Below are 21,046 nucleotides of genomic sequence, written 5' to 3'. Positions count from 1 at the left end.
GTGGCAGACACTGCAGATCTCCAGTGTGTTCTTAGAAGGGATTCCTCTTCACAGTCTTTGCCTCAGTGTTCATACACATACCTCTTTTGCGCATGACACTCTCTTTTTTGTTTGATACATTACTGTGCACCTGTACACTTTATAACTGCTTATACATGGACAACGTATTCTCATTATACTGCCCATATGTTCTCACATCATTTTTGTGCAGCTCTTTCTCAGGTGTGCCCACTCACTTTCGACTACAATCTCCTCTCTCAACATTACCATCACCACTTACCTGAGCCCTTTTAAAATGACCACTTCAGATTGCTCTCTATTCTAAATGGATATGATGGAAAAGAATAGGGGAAAGATCCATTTAAAGTCTTGTTAAGTCTATTACAGACTCACTCATGGACTACAAGTGTGAGCTTAAGAGACATGAGATAAAACTGATCAAATAACTAATAACATACTTGATGCAAATGTTGCCTAGTTGTGTTACAGCTTTAGTTGTACAATTCAACAGGTCTTCAGAAGCTCTCTCCGCCAACCAGAATACCAATCTCGCTTAGATGTAGTTCGTGCCAATTCAAGATTATCGTTTGATAGTACCTGTGCAACAGCAAAGCGTTTGGAAATGCCACTGCAGGTAAGCTGTAACATTTCAGTCTTATCTATCTATCTATATCTATCTATCTAGAGCGACAGAGAGAGTGAGAGCGTAATAGAGAGAGAGCGCGAGCGTGATAGAGAGAGAGCGCTAAAATGTATGTTGATTTCAATGGCACAATAGAATGTTTAAATACTGTGATTTGATTAAGTAAATAAGTGCAATAAAATCAAGTTAAAGAGCACTCTATAAACAACATACACAGGACTGACACCCTCTCATCTTCTCGCAATTCATTGCCCTGTACAAATATGGTTGTTGTACTCTCAATTTCACAGTTACCAACAAGTGAAAAATTCTTGCCAGGAACAAACATTATGCCATACTTGATAATCTGCAAAACAACTTACAGACTTTAGACCTGTGTGCAGCACAGATAATACAGTCCATTAAATAGTAGATGCTGCATAACACATCATAGACATCTCATTTTCCATGACCTATAAGCAGAATAGACACAATTATTCCGACACTTGGGGTGTATGGGGTTGAATGGGACAGTTCTCTGATGTTTCTTCCCATGTTTATATAACCCGTCCTTGTAAATAAGAACATCAAACTCTCTCTTTCATCCTTTTTCTGGTAGGGGTGGGGGTGTACATCCACAAGTCTCTATTCTCTTTTTTGCTGTTTAACCTATTATGGTGCCATTAGGTAAGCTTTCCAACATACCATGCCATCTGTTCACTAACAACACATAGCAATATATGAAATTGTTTTCACCTGTATATGTGTGTGCTATTTGTATAGCGTAGGGCTGAGCACTGTATGGTGTCCAAGGTAAAGAGACAGTCAATGTATGATGGGAGGAGGAGCATGTTTCAAAGTGGCCTTCCCAAAATGTATTGCACCTCTTCTCTCTATCTCATCTTGTGTGAAGATAATTGGTAATCTTTTCAAGTCTCACATATTGAATCGTAAAATGCCCAATTTTCAATGAACTTGAAATCACTCTATTCATGCAGTCACACTTTTGTGTTAATTAAGTTCATAGTAACCAATCATTGCCCCACCCTTTTTTTAACGTTTTGGGACACATACAGCTGCTGCTTACATTTCTTTCCATGACCATACACCAGTTCTTGTTCAGGCACCAGAATGAATTGCTTCTGTCTTCAGGCTCCCCCACATTCCAGCAAATGAAATCAAATAACAAGTAATTTTGGTACGATCCTTTCATCCTGAAAATGTAATATCATTATTTTAAGGGTCAGAAAGATAGGGGTTTCCAATATAGCAGCTTGTAGATTCCCCACCTTGCTCCAGATCCTTAGGCCTTTGGTACATTTTCAGAATATGTGGGAAGGTGGCAACCTGGCCACACTTTCTCAGGCATATGTCAATGTGCATTTTCCCAAGCTTCACCAGTGCATCCTGCATGATCAATTTTGTGTAGAATGTTTGCCTGTGCAAGCTGAAAGTCCGATTGTATCACCTCCTTCCTGATACACATTTGTTTTCAATCTAGGGCTTCTAGTGGGCTCAACTCACACCCCCATTTCACCTTTAGTTGGTACATTGTATATGGATGTGTTGCTGTGCTCTCTAGAGTTCTGTAAATCGGATAAACAACTTTCTTGTGTAAGGGCTCAGACTGTACCCTAGTTTCTAATGGAAAATGTCAGATATTTAGACATATGTAGGGAAATATATATGAAAAACATGTTTGATTTCAAAAGGCCTCAGACTCCACAAGTGCAAAATCAGCACAGATTTGGTAAAATTATTTTATGCCTGTGGGATACCAAACATCACCCAACTTAAATATCATAATAAGATTCAATTCACTAAACCCCTTCATCTGTCTAAAAGCTTCCAAACCTTTTTTTCACATTTAAAGGGATCTTCTTTGTCACAGTTTTGCTATGTTGTATTTTCTTGGTTGATTTCCAGGCATGAATATCAGTTTGGCAGCTCCCCAATCCCCAACAATTCCTCATTTCTAAGGGGGACTCTGAGTCCCACTTGTAATCCCTGATAACTCTGCCCATCCATAGTTACAGAGGCGTCAGGTTTTGGTTACTCCATATGGTGGAGTTACTGGAGAAGATTATGGAGACATCTTAATGTGGCCCTAAGATGGCTGACTGATTAGCACGCCCTTCCCACGCTTCACCTTTACTAAAACTAACCCTGGGTGGTTAACTACGCTCCGCTCGTGGACTTTGCGGAGTTTCCCACATTCCGCGTTACGCGGAGTTCCGAAAACAGAGCACATTTTTTTTCCTTGCTCGCGATAGTCAACGTCAAGTTGGCGACCGCGAGCGAGGAAAATCAACCTCCCGGCGAGATTTTTACTCGTTCACAATTGTCAACATCAAGTTGGTGAGTGTGAGCGTGGAAAATAAACATCCCGGCGAGATTTCCCAACGCGGGGTGGTCAGGTTTTTCATTGCAAGTGATCGCATATGCTCGTGACCGCTCGCGATGAGAAACTGTTAGTTCGCGTTGAGAAAGCTGCTGCAGGAGTAAAAATCTACTCGAGTGGAAGAAAAGGGAAAGAAGGGACCACTTGCGCTGTGCAAGGTGCTGTTCGCGATGATTGCACAGTGTGGACAAGCATCCGCACTGTGCAATCACTGCAAACGTTTTTTTACTACGGAACTCTGCCACTTGCTGAGCTACGCGTAGGGCGGCGGAGTTTGTTTGCCACTTCGCTCCGCAAACTCCACCCAGGCTTAACTAAAACCCCATAAATGTGCCAGTTCGCACATCTCTAAACAAAAACACTTGGCTATTCCAAGAAATACATATATATATCTGCCTGTGCTAAACATGAGATCAATTATGTCAAATATCAACAGACTAACAGAGCCGGATAAACTAGTTAGGCTGAAAAAGAAACATAAATAAACAGTTGTGCAAGGGAAAAAACTATTTCAATGTTTGGACAAACATTATACCGTTAGAACTACAGTAAACTTTCCTGTGATTTCTGTAGGAGATTGGAAGCATAAGTCAGAATATAGCAGCATAGGAACCAAGGGCTGCAAGGACAGGATTGGAACTCTCAATTGAGATTGAGGAAAGGGTGAAATAAAAAGCACAGCTTCACCATATCAGATAAAAAATGTCCTTTTAGAACAAATACAGAAGTAGTTTTGGAATTTTACAATTAATTTACAGATACAGAAGAACTAAACTACTTCACAAAACATAGCAACGTTTACATTGGATTCAAGGTATTTAGATAATCAAAATGATTATTATAATCCAGAAACACACTGGGTACTGCAACAGTCCCAAATGGGGAGCAAAAAAGATTTGTAACCTCTGAAAGTTAATTATCTGATCTGAGTGCAGGACAAACCCCCTTCAGAAGTACTACTGATCAACGAAAAAGGGAACACCTTTTTAGGAAGAGGATTGAGAAGGGGTAAACGTCAACAACCCAAAGACTAACTGTTAGACCTGGCTTTTACAGCGAGTTTACCCCCAGATTATTTGCTTTGTGGCCTGTTGGTTCTGACCTGTTTTTGTTGGTTTTAGGACTCTGGGCACCTTAGCACTGCTGATCAGTGCTAAAGTGCCTATGCTCTACCTGTAAGTTGTATGTATGGATTGGTGTTTCCATAATTGGCTGATTTGATTTTCTAGTCAGTCCCTAGTACAGTGCACTGTGTGTGTCCAAGACCTGGAAATCAAATGCTGCTAGGGGGCCTGCAGCACTGATTGTGGCATCCACATAAACAGCCTGGAAATGTAACTCAGGCCTGCCATTGCATAGCCCGTGTGCAGTCTAGATCTGCGATGTCGACCTGGCAAGTGCACCCACTTGCCAGGCCTTAACATTCCATTTTCTTAGGTAGGCCCAAGGTAACCCTTTGGGCATGGTGCAGTGTATGTGAAAGGTAGGACTTGCCCTGATGTGTGTGGCATGCCCTGATAGTGAAATACTGCCAATTTCGTTTTTCACTATTATAAAGCTATCTGTTCCCATTGGATAGAATTGGGGATTTTGCTTAAAACATCTTATAAGCATAACTGCCCCATGGAAACAGATAGGAAAAAAAGTTTAGTATGCCTGAACTCAATGTTAAAATGCATCGTTTAGTGGTGGTGATTTTTACATTCTGTGTTTGAAAAAAACACTTTTAGAAAGTAGGTATTTTCTTGCTTAGTCATCCAGTGTGCCTCTGCTAGGATGTGTATTGACTGTCTGGCTTTGGAGTGACAGGAGCTGGGGTTGTGCAGTGGCTACAGAGAGTCTAGATGAGTCAGCGCTAGGCTGAATAGACCTGGTCTGCATTCGGAGTGGGGGGAGGAGTAGCACCTGCACATGAATAGGGCTGTGCCTGCCTTCCACAGTGATGCCCTGCCTCGCTGTGGTGTGTCTGGAGCCAGGGCTCACACTGACAATGGAGGTTGTTGTGCACTTGAAAAGTGCCACCCAGGACTGGTTTGGACTGGGCTTAGACCCCAGGGCCCGGAGAGAACAAAGATATTTCCTGTATAGAAAGAGGGGCCCAGACCCCATACTTTTAGATCACAGCTGAACTAAGGAACCTGCCAGGAAGGTGGACTGGGAAAGCTGGAGGAGGAGTACTGCCCCTGTGCTGTGTGCTGTTGGGGTTAGCCTGCAGTGGTTACTTCTGTCTTGGGCAGGGAAAGGATTGGACTGTGCTTTCATCATCCGGCTGTTAGTTTTCTCCAAGGGCTTGAAGTAAAGCTTTCCTCCTGTTGGAAGTCTCAGGGATAGAAAAGACTTCAAATATCAGTTCTGGGAAATGAAGAGAAACCTTTGCCAAAGAGAAGAGCTGAAGAAACTGAGGAGGAATACTTCTCTTGTGCTGTTTGCTGTCTGGGGTTGGCATGGGGTGGCTACTTTCTGCCAAGGAAAGGTAAAAATGACTTTGCTGTTTGCTGTGTCCCCTGCTTGAGGAAGATCTCCAAGGGCTTGAAGACGAGCGTGCCTCCTGTTCTGAAGTCTCAGGGACACAATGACTATACCCTCAGCTCCTCTGAACTTCCTTCCTTGTTGGGAGTTCTGACTTGCAAAGAGGTCCCTGTCGCTATTATGGGCCTCTGGAGGTCGTTCTGGCTGTTGGGAGCTGGAAAACCAACGCAACAAGAAGAGTGACGCATCCGCACCTCTTTCTGACGCATCACCGAACAAATCGTCGCAGCGCCTGCCCGTGGCTCAAGAAATTGCCGCATCGAGTGCAGCGATTTCCAAAGTCCGAGATCACCGATTCAGATGCAAGCCCTGCTGTGCAGCTGCAAGACCCATGCATCGTCCAGAATCATTGCCAGGTCTGTCGCATCGTTGGGGGACGCAGTAAGAAACAGACTCCTCTCCTCCCCATGCAGTAAGAAACCAATGCATCACCTCCTCTCCGGTAAGGAACTTATGCATCACCTCCCCTGCGCAGCAGTAAGGACCCGACTAATCACCTCCCCCGGAGGAAGGAACCAACTCCTCACCTCCCAGAAGTGTAAGGAACCAACGCATCACCTTCTCTGCTGCGCTTTTTGTTTGTGTGCGCGGCGCATTCTTTTTGTGTAAAAAGTGTTGCATCTGCAATTTGCTTTGAACTGAACTATTTCTACCATTTGAAAGTCATATTTTTATTACTGTATTGTGTTTTTTTTGTCGGCTTAGTCTAGTTTGGTTTAGATAAAGATTACTTATCTTTCAAAACCGGTGTGGTGTCCATTTGTAGTGTTTTCACTGTATTAAGGTATGTGTTCACAAATGCTTTACACACTGCCTTTGAGATAAGCCTGTCTGCTTCGTGCCAAGCTACCAAGGGAGTGAGCAGGGGTTATTTTAGGTTTGTATTCCCATAACCTGAATAGAAGCAACGGTTCCTATTTGGACAAAGGTACTTACCTCTGCCAACTAAAGACCCCCATTTCTTACACTATCGTATGAATGATGGAAAACCAGAGTAGGCTAAGGCACTACTTATCAAAATAACCTTTCTCCCCAATACAAACACAGCTACTCTTAAAAGGATTATCATTTTTACCGACTCAACTACCTAAAAAGTACAATTGAAATAGCCAGCTGCTTCAGAAGATACAACTCAAGATTAATTCAAAGGAAAATTGTACCAGGTCCAAGAGGGCTATACGGTGATCCACCCACTGGCCACACCCATTCAGTTTCACCTGAAGTAATAGTCTTTTAAAGGGCAGTACTTAAATACCTAGACAAATAGAGATTTGTCCTACTAGATCTTCCTAGAAAGCAGTTTGATGATAAAAGAATGTTAAAGCTAGAATGGGCAGTCCTAAAACTAGCACAAAAAAGATGGAGCATTAGAGGTCCAGGACACCCAGGCATTTGAAAACATGGTATGGCGCAGCTGAATAGCTACCAACATTATTTCAAGCTTATCTCAACCCCTACTTGAGAGATACAAATATATATTACACAGGTACTAAATGAGGTTTCCAGGGAGTGAGATTGAGCCAAAAAAGAGTTTTCAATAACTCAACGAACTAAAAGTATCTGAAGGTAATTTGATTAATGAGGCCTTATACAAAAATATAGGATTTTGTTCTGGAACCTTTTATACTAGATGCATCAAACATTTAAGAAAGTACTGATCTGATTAACACAAATAAATGATATACATTTGATCCCAGATATTAGATTTTGATCACAATGTATCATGTTGAGGTACTATAAATGAACATCTCGTTTGAAGAAGCACTCGAGGATTTAGAATTGTCTAAATTTGAGAGAAGGACTGCACAGTGTTCCACTTGTATTCATTCTTAAATTGGCAGACATTTGTTTGATAAAAAAAGTTCTTTATGTTTGGGACAGAATTATTACCCACATCCAGGCATAGATATTGTCTGTGTGCTAGTTCTACAGAGCAACAGTTTGCTCAAAGCACAATAACAAAATGAATGGGAATATAACAAAAATCCATACAGTACCAATGCTGATCTGTGGAAAAGGTATACCGATAACATTCTCCTAATGTGGAAGATTGATTGAAATAATTGCACCTGTGGCATAACACCCTATCTTAACACGTCCAGTTGGCACTCAGTTCATATAATTGATATTTACTTCCTAGATCTGAAAATAAAAACTTGAAGAAAGCATGTACTCGCAACTGACAGAAAAACACTCATCATTACACTATTCCAGTCTTCATCCTATGAACCTAAAGAATAATCTACTGCAGAAACAATTTTGAAAAATAGAAAACATTGTTCAGGAGTCGGTTTGTCTATGGCTAATAAGTTATTAATCAAACTACAAAACAGAGGCTACCCAAAGAGGTTTTTCGAAAAAACAACAATGAAAAAGAGTGTGGTTCGCACTGTGGGTAGCTCTTTTACTACATTATGAGAACCAGAAGGGTCCGCTATCCTGTGCTGCTGTTTGTAATACCTTTTTGTGGTGAGACCCTGTCAGCCATGGCCCGCCTCTTTAGCCCATCTGGCCCTGCCGGCGCACCTTGGGGCCCCGCGGGTCCGACTGGGGGTCCTCACCCTTCCTCGTCGGCGGCTCCGGGACCAACGTCGTCAACAGGCTCCGGCCTCGGCGCCGTGAGATACCCATGGATCTATGCATGAATCTCAGCCGATGTTGGTTGACCTTGTACAACCTCCACCGACATCGTCCTCTACAGCTCCGCCACCGGCGTCGGACGGCTCCCCGGCCGATGTCGTCCCTGGCTTCCACCCCGATGGTGCCGGACCGGTGTTGATTGACGCCGATTCTGACGCAGATGGGGAATTTTTATCCCTATCTCCATCCTCCTCCATCTTTCCCACCTGTCCAGCAGGTTATGGAGGACAGGAAGGACTGGGAGGGGTCTGAAGACCCTCTTGCAGCCCAATGCCAGTTAGATCCGAACTGGGCAGAGGATTTGGGGGACACCGGTGATCTGGATTTCTCATCAGAACCTGGTGCACGGTCTCCTTCTACCGTGGCTACGGAGGCCGATGGTACTTATTCAGTGGTGTTGCGAAGGGCAGCAGAGGCTCTCCACCTCGAGCTCCCTACAGTGGCCGTCAGGACTAACCTCCTGACAGAAGTGCTTCGGCAGGCGGCTTCCTCTGTGGAGTCGCTGCTGCCTTTAATGATGTCCTTTTGGGCACCTGGTCCAGTCTCAACACAGGTGCTCCTGTGGCTAGGAACGTGGCCTGATGCCATCGCCCGGTCCCGGGCACCCCCATTTTCCTCTCCCAACACCCTACACCTGAGAGCTTGGTTGTCCTAGCCTATGTGTCCCCAAGCTCATTCCCTTCCGCACCTCCGGACAGTGAATCCAAGAAACTGGAGAAGTTTAGGAAGAAGATTTTCTCTTCTGCCAGTTCAGGGCTGCGGTCTGTGAACACTGCATGCCTCTTGGGCCGTTATTCCCACTCTGTGTGGGATACGGTGGTGCAGGTGCTGCCTCAGTGTCCGGAGGAGGCCCAGACGGTGCTTTCCCAAGCTATTGCTGAGGGGAGAGATGCAGCCAAGTTCACAATTCCTTGTGGCCTTGACACCGCCGACTCGCTGGGCGGAGCCATTTCCACGACAGTGGCGCTATGCCGTCCCGCCTGGCTGAGGACCACTGGCTTTTCAGGGGATGTTCAGAACACTCTGATGGACATGCCTTTTGAAAGCACTCGCCTTTTTGGCAACAAGGCAGATAGTGCATTGGAGTGCTTTAAGGACTCTCGAGCTATGGCCAAGACCTTGGGCCTTTCAGTCATGCGCACTCCTTCGGCGTCTGCTTTTCGCTCCTTTTGTGGCCAAGGTAGGGGCGCCCAGACAGGTTCGTTTCAAAGTCACAGGCCTGCGCAGCAACAGTTTCAGCGCAGCCGCGGACATAGGACCGTCAAGGTGAGTCACTGGACCAGCGGGCGGGTCAGTCCACTAGCTCCCTTGCCACCACTGCCTCTAAACCTTCCTAGTCCGTTGTTTCAGGCCCACCAAACGCCAGTGGGCGGGAGGATTCGCCATCACCTCCCCCACTGGCGCACCATCACTACGGACAGGTGCGTTTTACAGATTGTCCGAAGGGGCTTCTTCCTCCCCTTCGAGACCACCCCTCCAGCCATGCCACTTCAGTACCACCGCATGTCTGGGGATCATTTGCCACTTCTCCAGTAGGAAGTTGCAGCCCTCTTGGGCAAGGGGGCCATCGAGCGTGTTCTGATGCCAGAAGTAGGTTGTGGTTGTTACTCCCACTACTTCCTGGTTCCAAAGAAGGACAAGGGACTGCGCCCTATCTCAGACCTTCAGAACGTCAATTGCTTCTTTCGGAAGTAGAAGTTCAAAATGCTCACACTTGCTCAGGTCTTGTCTGCCCTGGACCCGCAAGGCTGGATGGTAGCGTTAGACTTGCAGGATGCTTATTTTCATATCCCCGTCCTGCCGGGCCACCGGCGTTACCTCCGGCTCACGGTAGGCAACAAACACTTTAAGTTCACCATGCTCCCTTTTGGCCTTACCAGCTCCCCTCAGGTGTTCACGAAAGTGATGCCGGTGGTCGCAGCTTATCTGCGCAGATCAGGGTTTTCAGTCTTCCCCAGTGCCAAAGTCGCGCCTGATTCCATCTGAGAAGCTCCTCTTTATCGTAGCTGTTCAGGACACGGCACAGTTTTGGGTATAACCTCCCGAACAGCGAATCCGGGACATTTAGGATATGATTCCGATCTTTCGGCCCTTGTCCTGGGTTATTGTCAGGATGACCTTGAGGCTGCTGGGCCTCATGGCCTCCTGCATCCTGCTGACCAATCATGCCAGATGGCATATGTAGGCTCTACAGTGGTACCTGAAGTTCCAGTGGGCACAGCATCAAGGGGACCTGCCCAAGTAAGTCCAGATCTCAGAGGGCACTGCACAACAGTTGCAGTGGTGGCTCATGAACCAGCATTAGGTGAGCAGCAGATCACCCTCCCTTCCCCAACCGGAGCACACAGTGGTGAAGGATGTGTCCTTCCTTGGATGGGGCGGCCACATGGGAGAGGCGGAGATCAGAGGCCTCTGGTCTCTTGCGGAGTCCAGGCTTCATATCAACCTTCTGGAGCTCCGGCGATCCTACTTGCACTGAAGGCATTCCTTCCCTCTGTCAAGGGGAGAGTAGTGCAGGTGTTCACAGACAACACCACTGCCATGTGGTACTGCAACAAGCAAGGCGGGGTGGGGTCGTGGACCCTATGTCATGAGGCTCTGCTTCTCTGGACATGGCTGGAACGTCAAGGCTTTTCCTTGGTGGTTCAACACTTGGCAGGTTCTTTGAACGCCAGGGCGGACGAACTCAGCTGCAGGTACATGATGGATCATCAATGGCGTCTTCACTCTGAAGTGGCGCAAGGTCTCTTTCAACAGTGGGGAGAGCCTTGGTTAGATCTATTCGCCACCGAGAACGCTCAATGTCAGCAGTTCTGCGCGTTGGAATTTCCAAGGCGGCATTTGCTCGGCTACGCTTTTCGGCATGAGTGGAGTTGCGGTCTATTGTACGCCTTTCCGCCTATACCACTTCTACCCAGAGTGCTGAAGAAGATCAGGTGAGACCGGGCCCAAGTCATTCTTGTGGCCCAGGACTGTGCTCAAAGAGTTTGGTATCATGAGCTACTCCGTATGAGCGTGGATCCTCGATCCGACTGCCTCTTCGGGAGGATCTTCTGTGGCAGCAACAGGGGAGGGTCCTCCATCCACACCTGTCCAGCCTCCACGTTCTTGCGTGGAGATTAATTGGCGACAGTGTATTCCATTTGACTTGCCTCCTGAAGCCTGTGATATCAATCTGGCAGACAGGCATCCCTCCACTAAATCAGTATACGCCTATAGGTGGAACAAATTTGTGGCATGGTGCACAGCAAATGTTGTAAATCCCCTTTCTGCCCCTCTTTCAGAAGTCCTTTTGTTGGTTCTGTCTTTGGCCCGGCAGGGCTCTGCTCACTATTAAGGGCTACCTTTCAGTAATTTTGGCCTTTCTCAGGCTCGCTGATCAGCCCTCTCTTTTCAATTCCCTGTTGTAAGTAGATTTCTCAAAGGCATTACTCACCTTTTCCCTCTATTCTGTTTGTGATGCCGCAGTGGGACTTGAATCTGGATCTTACTTATTTGATGTGTGCTTCTTTTCAGCCGTTTCACAACTGTCCTCTTAGTTTACTGACTTTGAAGACTGCTTTCCTGGTTGCCATCCCCTCCACTGAGCGCGTGAGTGAGCTCCCGGCTCTTTCCTGTAAGCCTCCTTTTCTGTCTGTTCATCCAGACAAGGTTGTGCTCCTGCACTCGTCCTTCCTTCTTGCCAATGGTTGTTACAGCCTTCCACTTGGCAAATTATCACCTTGCCCACTTTCTTTCCGCACCCTTCCAGAGAGGAAGAGAGGCTCCACTGTCTGGACCCAAAACGTGAGCTCTCATTTTCTCATTTCTCAGCACACAGCAGTTCTGGGTGGATGACCAGCTCTTTGTTGGCTACGTAGGCGCCAACAAAAAGGCCCGGCTCTACACAAGAGGACTAACTCCCGATGGGTCATCGTGTGTATAAAATCCTGTTATTCTCTTGCTAAAAAGGAACCTCCGGTGGTGCTACGCGCCCATTCTACCATGGAGACCGCAGCTACTACCGCTTTGGGATGTGATGTCCCCCTTCAAGACATCTGTCAGGCAGCCACGTGGGCCTCGCTGCACACTTTTACTAAGCCTTTTTGCCTTGATAGCCAAGTCCGGGGAGAGACGGCTTCTTTGGCCATTCTGTTCTCTGTGACTTTCTTGTGTGTTCTTGGTTCGCAGACCCACTACCGGGTTGGTATTGGTGGGGTATCTATTCTAAGGTAAGGAATCTATCACTAACATGTCTCTTTCAGATGCACAAGTTACTTACCTTCGGTAATGATATATCTGTAAGAGACATTAGTTAGTGATAGATTCCTTACCGCCCCACCCATTATCCCCGTTCTGCGAATTGATTTCTAGGGTTAAGGTCATCCCTTTCAGGGCCCTAGTTTCAATGCACCAGTGGTTAGTATCTTGCATGGCTCTGCGTCCCTGACGCGGAAAGTCGTGCACAGTACTGATGTCAGCGCGTGAGGGTGACGTCTAAGTAGCTGCCGCAACGTCATCCTGACGATCACGATGCCTGCGACGGACGCGGAGCTGCACAACGCGACCTTACGACGCGCAGGGGTACGGCTGCTGAAAACGTTCCGGATTCAGTCTGACACCTGGGGATACTTCTAAGGTAAGGAATCTATCACTAACTAATGTCTCTTACATAGATATATCGTTACCGAAGGTAAGTAACTTGTGCATTCGTCCCACCTCTTGGAGTTGTGCCATGACCCAGGTAACTCCAGGCCACGGAGTCGTTCCCCTTCTGCGGAACCAATTTTCATGCTAGTTCTGCTTTCCCAACAGTGACACAACAACAGCTCTACTACCTCAAGATGGCTTTGGACCACATCTTTTGTGCCACACCAAATACCTCTGGACTGCTTTCAGGCCCCATGGGTCTGAGGGGACCATCAGTCGGTTTACCGTTGGGGGATCTGTCCTAGACACTGACTGTTTATAGAGATTAGTCCCCTGGCAACCATATTCATACCTCAAATGTTCATTAATCTCTCATACATGTATTCCCATATATATGTGGCACAAACAAATGAAAACGAAAGAATTAATTTTATTCTTCTTTTTATTTTTTCTCCTTTATTTATACAGTGACTCAAAGATTCACTAACCCGCTACTTAGCAGACATTTCATATAGTAGAAACTGTCCCATAGGTACTTAGTCCAGACCAAGTCTGAGAAGTCTTACAGTATCATTTTGTTTAAAACATAACCCCGCTTCATTTTTCCTCAGTCCTCATCACTATCACTACATTTACTCCACATGCCACTGCAAACACACTCCTCATTCATATAAAATAATAATTCATAGGTAAGCAAAGAACATGTCTTTTTTATCCTTAATTTCTACTATAGATATATACATACACCTCATTGATTCTCTTTCCTTTTGTTCACTAATAGTTAATACAATTATTTCATGCATTCCACATATGATATCTTATTTGTTATTCCTTCTGTATCAATTTTTCCTATGATATTTATATATGATTTTCTTCATTACTTTTCAATATCAATACAGTAATCCTCAGGATTGCCACAAACAAAGACCCATTACAACTTCTCACAACCTAAAGAATTTTCATTCAAATCTTTTTACGTAGCCTTGTATATACGGAAATATTGGCCATGCTTTATCTCAACCTTATAGTCCATTAACCTTGCAACTTTCACAATTACTCCTTAGAGCCCACTTCATTTTGGAGATGGTGGCATTTAAAGCTTTTCTACCATAAAGAGACAGGAGTCACCCAAATCCGCATGACATCCATGTTCAAAAGACAGGGAAACGTGTTTACAACCAATCAGAGGAAGAGCTGGACTCTAAAACTAATAGAACTGTAACGGTAAACGGGGCCTAACAAAATTCCTAATTATATACTTTTGCCACTACAGATTTGGACAATACTGATATACTTGTTAGAGACAGTCATCAGACGAATAAAGGAATTTTCTTTTCAAACTAGCCTGCTGTGCTCTAAAGCTGTATCTTCGCCTCCTGCTCACATATATTCTTCTTAACACTATATGTAACTGAGATAGAAACAGGCATGTTACTTAGGTTTGATAAGCTCACAGGGTGATGTCTGTAGCACATTAGGGACATAAGGTGATTATGCATGCATGAACACTCGGAAACTCACAATATGGGCTAAGGTAAGCAATATGGGGTGGCACCCAATAGATAAAACTTTGATGGCCAATATTTTTATATTTATGTGGCTCAACAAAAAAAAATGTTTGAAGTGTTTTTTGGGTCGTAAAGTTCTAAAGGATCTTGGTTTTTTGCAATCCTGAGAAAGGACATTCATACCGCCGAAACGCACATAGATTTAATTAAAAGGCCAAAGTGTATATATAAAATGGACAAACCGGTGTAAAAGTGACAAAAAAGAAGAAAGCGTGTTCAAAAACGTTTTTTAGGAAACTATTCTACTCCCTAATAGTAAATACATGGAAAAGGAAAGGGATATCAAATTCATGGTAAAGTGTTATAAAGTGGTTATTTGAGATTTGTTGTGTCTTATGATGTATCCATAATCAATGTTTTGATGTTAAAAAGTAACAAAGATCATACCCAATTGCATGGGAAAAATGTATAAAGAAGGAAAAACAAGGAAGATATAATATGTGAAATGCATGAAATAAGTGTATTCCCCATTAGTGAACATATGTAAAGAGACTCGATGAGGTGTACATATCAACTGTAGAAATTAATGTGATCTTTGAAGACCTATTCTTTGTTTTACTTATGAATTAATATTTATTAATACTTAATATGTTATATGAATGGGGAGTGTTGGGACATGTGGAGTAAATGTAGTGAGAGTAATGAGGACATGCAAGAATGAATAGGGAGGGGGGTATGTTTTAAACAAAATGATACTGTAAGACTTTTCAGACTTGACCTAGATTAAGTACCTATAAGAAAATGTATGCATGGGCTGTTTTGTACTATATGAAATGTTTGATGAGTAGATGCTTAGTGACTCTTTTAGTTGCTGTATAAATAAATTATAAAAAAAAGGAAGAAATTAATAAAATACATTCTATAGTGTTTATTCATTTTGGATATATATATATATATATATATATATATATATAGATATATATATAGATATATATATATATATCGCTCACACCTTTGACTTCTCCCCAAAGGAAACTGCACTCACGGGGATGCTATTTCAAATTGCTTTATTACGGGCAAAACAAACGCGTTTCGGCAAGATGCCTTCTTCAGTGTTCACAGAGCATGAGGATTAATACATTTAAATACATTTCCTTGGGAGTGAAGATAGAGAAGGTACCTCAGCGTCATGAGTAATCTCAGCGCCATCTTTGAACTGTGAAAAACGTACGTGTCTCTATACACTTTTGTACAAATTTACATAAATCATTTCCACATTAGTTCTGTCATTATATTTACATTTGTATATACAATTTATGAAGCCGTGTATAGGCTTTGGTCCCAAGCTCTAATCATGTTCGTTTTCTCCCTTATGACAGTCGCTAGCGCCTTGTATGAGAACGGTGTGGGTTTGGGTTAACGCTGGGAGGAACGTAGTATGCGTTCCTTTGCATTTGTCGGTATTAAATTGTGAATCAACAAAACTTATTTGCAACTAACCTGTTGCAATAACCAGTTTATAGTTTAATCAAGCCGTATATCGGCCCCACGTTCCTCCTCAGTGTTCCCCAGCCCATGCATGACTAATATGTCATATAATTCCATGGTAATCCGTGCTCATATTTACTCGTATGAATAAGAAGCCCTAAACCAAAAACACCAAAAACCAAAAAACAGAAACCAAGTGAGAATCTAATTGAATTTTACATTTTCACATTATTTACATATTTACATATCATGAATTTCATATTAGTATTTTCTATGTGCAGACCTGTCAGATTCTATTCATTACACTCCCTCCTAACCCAGATGTACTGTAAGTTCTTCCCCACTATTTAATCCTTTAGGATGTTTTGTTCATGAGATCTATGATGTATCGTGACTCTAGTCGGCGCAATTTTTTCAATCGATCCCCCCCTCTGATGTTATTGGGTACAAAATCTACACCATAAAATCGTAGCTTGTTTCTATCCTTTTGGTGTAGTTCGGAGAAATGGCGCGCCACAGGGTATGCTTGGTCTACCTTGTCAATGGCCCTAAGATGTTCGAGGATTCTGATTTTTAGGGGATGGATGGTACTCCCTATATATTTGAGCCCACACGGGCAAACAAGACAGTATACTGCATAGGGAGTGCCACATGTAATGAATTTATTTATGGATTTAAATCCCTCCATCCCGGGTATCTGATATCTAAGAACCCTCTTACTGTTGGTGCAAGCCTTGCACTTTCCGCAAGGAAAGAACCCCTTCATTTCTTTTAAGGTTTTAGCTTTCCCTGGTAGTGCTTCCAAGTGACTCTTCACTAGAGTGTCTTTCAATGACTTATTTATTTTGAAGGTTATTAGGGGGTATTTAGGTATGTCATCTTTGATGACTGGATCAGTTTGGAGGATATGCTAATTTTTCCGTAATAACTTCCTCAGCTGGTTGGCATCCGAAGAAAAAGGGGTAATCATGCGAAACTGATTCGCCTTCTGGGTATCTTTTTTCTCTTTGTCTTTCAATAAGGTACTTCTATCCAAGCCACGTACTCTTGACAGAGCCCTGTCAAGAGTAGAGGATTGATAGCCTCTAGCTCTAAATCTTTTGATGCTTTCTGAGACAGCCGCCTCAAAGTCTGCATTTTTGGAGCTATTCCTCTTCATTCTCAAAAGTTCACCCTAAGGTATACTTTGAATTAATTTCGGAGGATGGTTGCTACTGGCCTGGAGTATTGAGTTACCTGCTGTGGTTTTTCTGAACAGGGATGTGTGTAAAACCCCCTCCTCAACGAACACCCTCAGGTCCATGTAGTCCACTGCCACTGGACTAACTGTACCCGAGAAGTGCAAGTTGAGAGTGTTGTCATTCAGGATATCTATATAATCCAATGCTTGTTCCGCTGTACCTTGCCATATGATGAATAAATCATCTATATAGCGTTGCCACTGTATTACTCTGCCTTTTTGACCATCATCCACGGTCCTGGGCACCCGCTCCTCCCACCAGCCTACGAATAAATTCGCATAGCTGGGGGCGATGTAGGTGCCCTTTGCCGTGCCAGACCGTTGTCTGTAGAATTGATCCTCAAATAGAAATATGTTATTTTCTAAGCAGAATTCCACAAATTCAAGTAGCATGCAGGAATGTTCCATGAATCTTAACTCTTTCTTTTTTAAGAAAGATTGTATCGCAATTAAACCATCTTGATGTTGTATGCATGTATATAGACTGCTAATGTCTAATACAATCAAAAGATAAGAATTGTCCCATTTAATTGTCTCAATTTTCTTCAAAAAATCTTTCGTATCCTGCACATAGGATTCAAGTTGTTTTACGAGAGGTGAAAAATAGTGATCTACAAATATAGACAAATGTTCAGTGAGGCTGTTCATAGAAGACACTATGGGGCGTCCCGGAGGATTAGTGCAATTTTTGTGGAGTTTAGGGATGTGATAAAACGTGGGAATTACTGGATTTCCACTCCGCAAATACATATGTTCCTCTTTCCCTAGCATGGATCTGCCATGCCACTTGCGAATTAGCATATCATATGCATTGACACTTCTTTCATATTCCTCCTTGGTTGTCACCTCATAATACTTTGTGTCCGACAATTGTCTTATAGCCTCCTCTTTATACTTTAGTCTAGTTTGTAAGACTATATTTCCGCCTTTATCAGACGGCTTGATCACTATTTTAGTGTCCTTCGTCAGTGCATCCAATGCTTGTCTCTCTTTGATGGTTATGTTTTTTGTTGTTGTTTTGTTCTCACACATCTTAGATCTTAATTTGCATAAATCATTGATCATGGCATCCGAAAAGGTATCTATGGCATCCGGAGGCATTTGTGGGTTAAAAACAGAGATTGATTTCAATGGGCTTTCTTCTCTGTCCTGCTCTATGCCTGCCCTTTTTGCCCTCTCCACTAAATCAGGTTCATAGCACGTAGTGGCATCTAAGTCTGATTGCACACTGTCAATTGATTCCATTCCTGTAAGATCATTTCCCGTTAGGATATCTGTTGCTGTTATTCTTTGTCCTGTTTTTTTATCCTTGATGCTTGGTCTTAATTTGAAGTATTTGTGTAACTTCATTTTCCTTACCAAACGGAAAAGATCAATACGGGTTTGCGTGTATTCAAGCCCCTTACTTGGGCAAAAAGTTAATCCTAGACTTAGTACTTTCAAGTCGGTGTCTGTTAAGATTTTTTTCAGTTAGATTAACCACGGTGAGATTCGGAGTATCTATGATCTCTTGTTGGTTTTCTTTTTCTGTACATGCCATGTTCTTCCTCTTCCTCCCGATTCCGCCACCCGCTCTTCGGGTTTGTCTTCTTTTCTTTCTGGTGGTTTGTTTTTGCCACCCCGTAGCCAGGATTGTCATATGATCTTGAATTTGTCGTGAAAAGGGGTGACTCCCCTTCTTCCTCCCAACGATTGCACTTTCCCATCATCTCCCGATTCATTTTCAGGATCTGTGATGTCTGATTCTGATGTCACTATGGTAGGATCCTCAGTTTGCTTGGCTTTTTGATTCAGTTCTTTCCTAGGGGCATCGAATCTTTTTGCAAATGTTAAGACTCTTCCACTTAGATAATCATTTTCATCTCTGATGAATTTTTTCATGTTTACGATTTTTTATTTTTTGTTCATATTTAATTAGTCTTGTTTTCATTTGTACTTTTAGTTCCGCCACCCTTGCCGTGTCTTCTTCATTTTCGAGTTCCTTCTCCATGTTCTCGATTTCTTTTAGGGTTTTATCCCTGTCGCTCCAGGCGTATTTCACCAGGATTCCAAGGGTACCTCTACAATACTGCGCAGTATGTTCTGCCCAATCCGTGAGCAGTTGTGGATCGGGGTTCTCGTAGGAGGGAACTGTATAAACTCTTAATCCCCTAGGTACTCTATTTTCCTCGATGTAGCTTTGCAAACTGGTGGCCTCCCACCATTTCCGAGTCTCTCTCTCGTAAAGTCTTTCAATCTTATTCATGATTTCCTGCAATTTGTCTCCCACTTTCGGCGGTTCCTGTATCTTTCTCCGTGTTTCCACAGTGTGTCGTTTAAATAAGTCCCGGGCTGCCTCCCATCGACTGTCTTCACAAAACATATTTTAGCTCTGTTAGTTCTGTTGCTATGCCCGTTAGACTAGATGTAGTCACTAATCAGTTGAAAAGCATCCCCCTCGCTCTGCCACGTTCTCCCGTTATTTGTGTGTAACAAACAAATGTATGCTGTCTTCTTACCGATTATGGTTCGGAGCTTCTCAGCCTTTTTGGCGATTACCGCTCGTCTTCCTGTTCGCATACACATACGGGTCTGGCGGTGCTCCCGTTTCCAAATATTCGCGCAAGCTACAATTTTATGGTGTAGATTTTGTACCCAATAACATCAGAGGGGGGATCGATTGAAAAAATTGCGCCGACTAGAGTCACGATACATCATAGATCTCATGACCAAACATCCTAAAGGATTAAATAGTGGGGAAGAACTTACAGTACATCTGGGTTAGGAGGGAGTGTAATGAATAGAATCTGACAGATCTGCACATAGAAAATACTAATATGAAATTCATGATATGTAAATATGTAAATAATGTGAAACTGTAAAGTTCAATGAGATTCTCACTTGGTTTCTGTTTTTTGGTTTTTGGTGTTTTTGGTTTAGGGCTTCTTATTCATACGAGTAAATATGAGCACGGATTACCATGGAATTATATGACATATTAGTCATGCATGGGTTGGGGAACACTGAGGAGGAACGTGGGGCCGATACACGGCTTGATTAAACTATAAACTGGTTATTGCAACAGGTTAGTTGCAAATAAGTTTTGTTGATTCACAACTTAATACCGACAAATGCAAAGGAACGCGTACTACGTTCCTCCCAGCGTTAACCCAAACCCACACCGTTCTCATACAAGGCGCTAGCGACTGTCATAAGGGAGAAAACGAACATGATTAGAGCTTGGGACCAAAGCCGATACACAGCTTTATAAATTGTATATACAAATGTAAATATAATGACAGAACTAATGTGGAAATGATTTATGTAAATTTGTACAAAAGTGTATAGAGACACGTACGTTTTTCACAGTTCAAAGATGGCGCTGAGATTACTCATGACGCTGATGTCCCTTCTCTATCTTCACTCCCAAGGAAATGTATTTAAATGTATTAATCCTCATGCTCTGTGAACACCGAAGAAGGCATCTTGCCCAAACGCGTTTGTTTTGCCCGTAATAAAGCAATTTGAAATAGCATCCCCGTGAGTGCAGTTTCCTTTGGGGAGAAGTCAAAGGTGTGAGCGCGATATATGGCGGTTTGGACCAGGACCGCAACCGCACCCGCTCAGGAGAGTGCTCCGTTTGTTTGTGGTCAAAAAGAAGCGCGAATATATATATATATATATATATATATATATATATATATATATATATATTACCTACTGGCGGTCGCCAGTAGGTATATATAGTTAGGATTTTTTCTCTATGGGTTTTTTGAAAATTCTATGTCTAATAACTTTGGCGTTTGTGGACGGAATTGGCTGAAATTTTCAGGAAAATGGCACATTTTGTTTCTGAGCAGCCCTGGAAAATTTGGGGGGGGTTCGTCAAGGGGGGGCCGAGAAAAAAGGGGGGTCCCAAAACGTGTTTTTAACATTGAGTTTTCCATAGGGCGGTTGGCCTCACTTTTAGCCCGAACGGCTGAATGGATTTGCACGAAACTTGGCAAAAT

The 21,046-nt window shown here is 43.4% G+C and overlaps 1 protein-coding gene across 1 annotated transcript in view; it reads left to right on the top strand.

Moving 5' to 3' along the window:
* Nucleotides 1-21,046, top strand: part of CIBAR1 (CBY1 interacting BAR domain containing 1) — a 422,832-nt gene that overhangs the window by 317,913 nt on the left and 83,873 nt on the right. Inside the window, exon 8 of the mRNA XM_078687046.1 lies at nucleotides 512-634. Coding sequence (XP_078543172.1) covers nucleotides 512-634 — 123 coding nt within the window. The remainder of the gene's footprint in view (nucleotides 1-511; nucleotides 635-21,046) is intronic.

This window comes from Lissotriton helveticus, chromosome 4_1, assembly GCF_964261635.1.
Source record: "Lissotriton helveticus chromosome 4_1, aLisHel1.1, whole genome shotgun sequence".
NCBI classification, from domain to species: Eukaryota; Metazoa; Chordata; class Amphibia; order Caudata; family Salamandridae; genus Lissotriton; species Lissotriton helveticus.
Note: the sequence above shows the minus strand (reverse complement) of the source record. Positions and strands in the feature narration are given on the sequence as shown.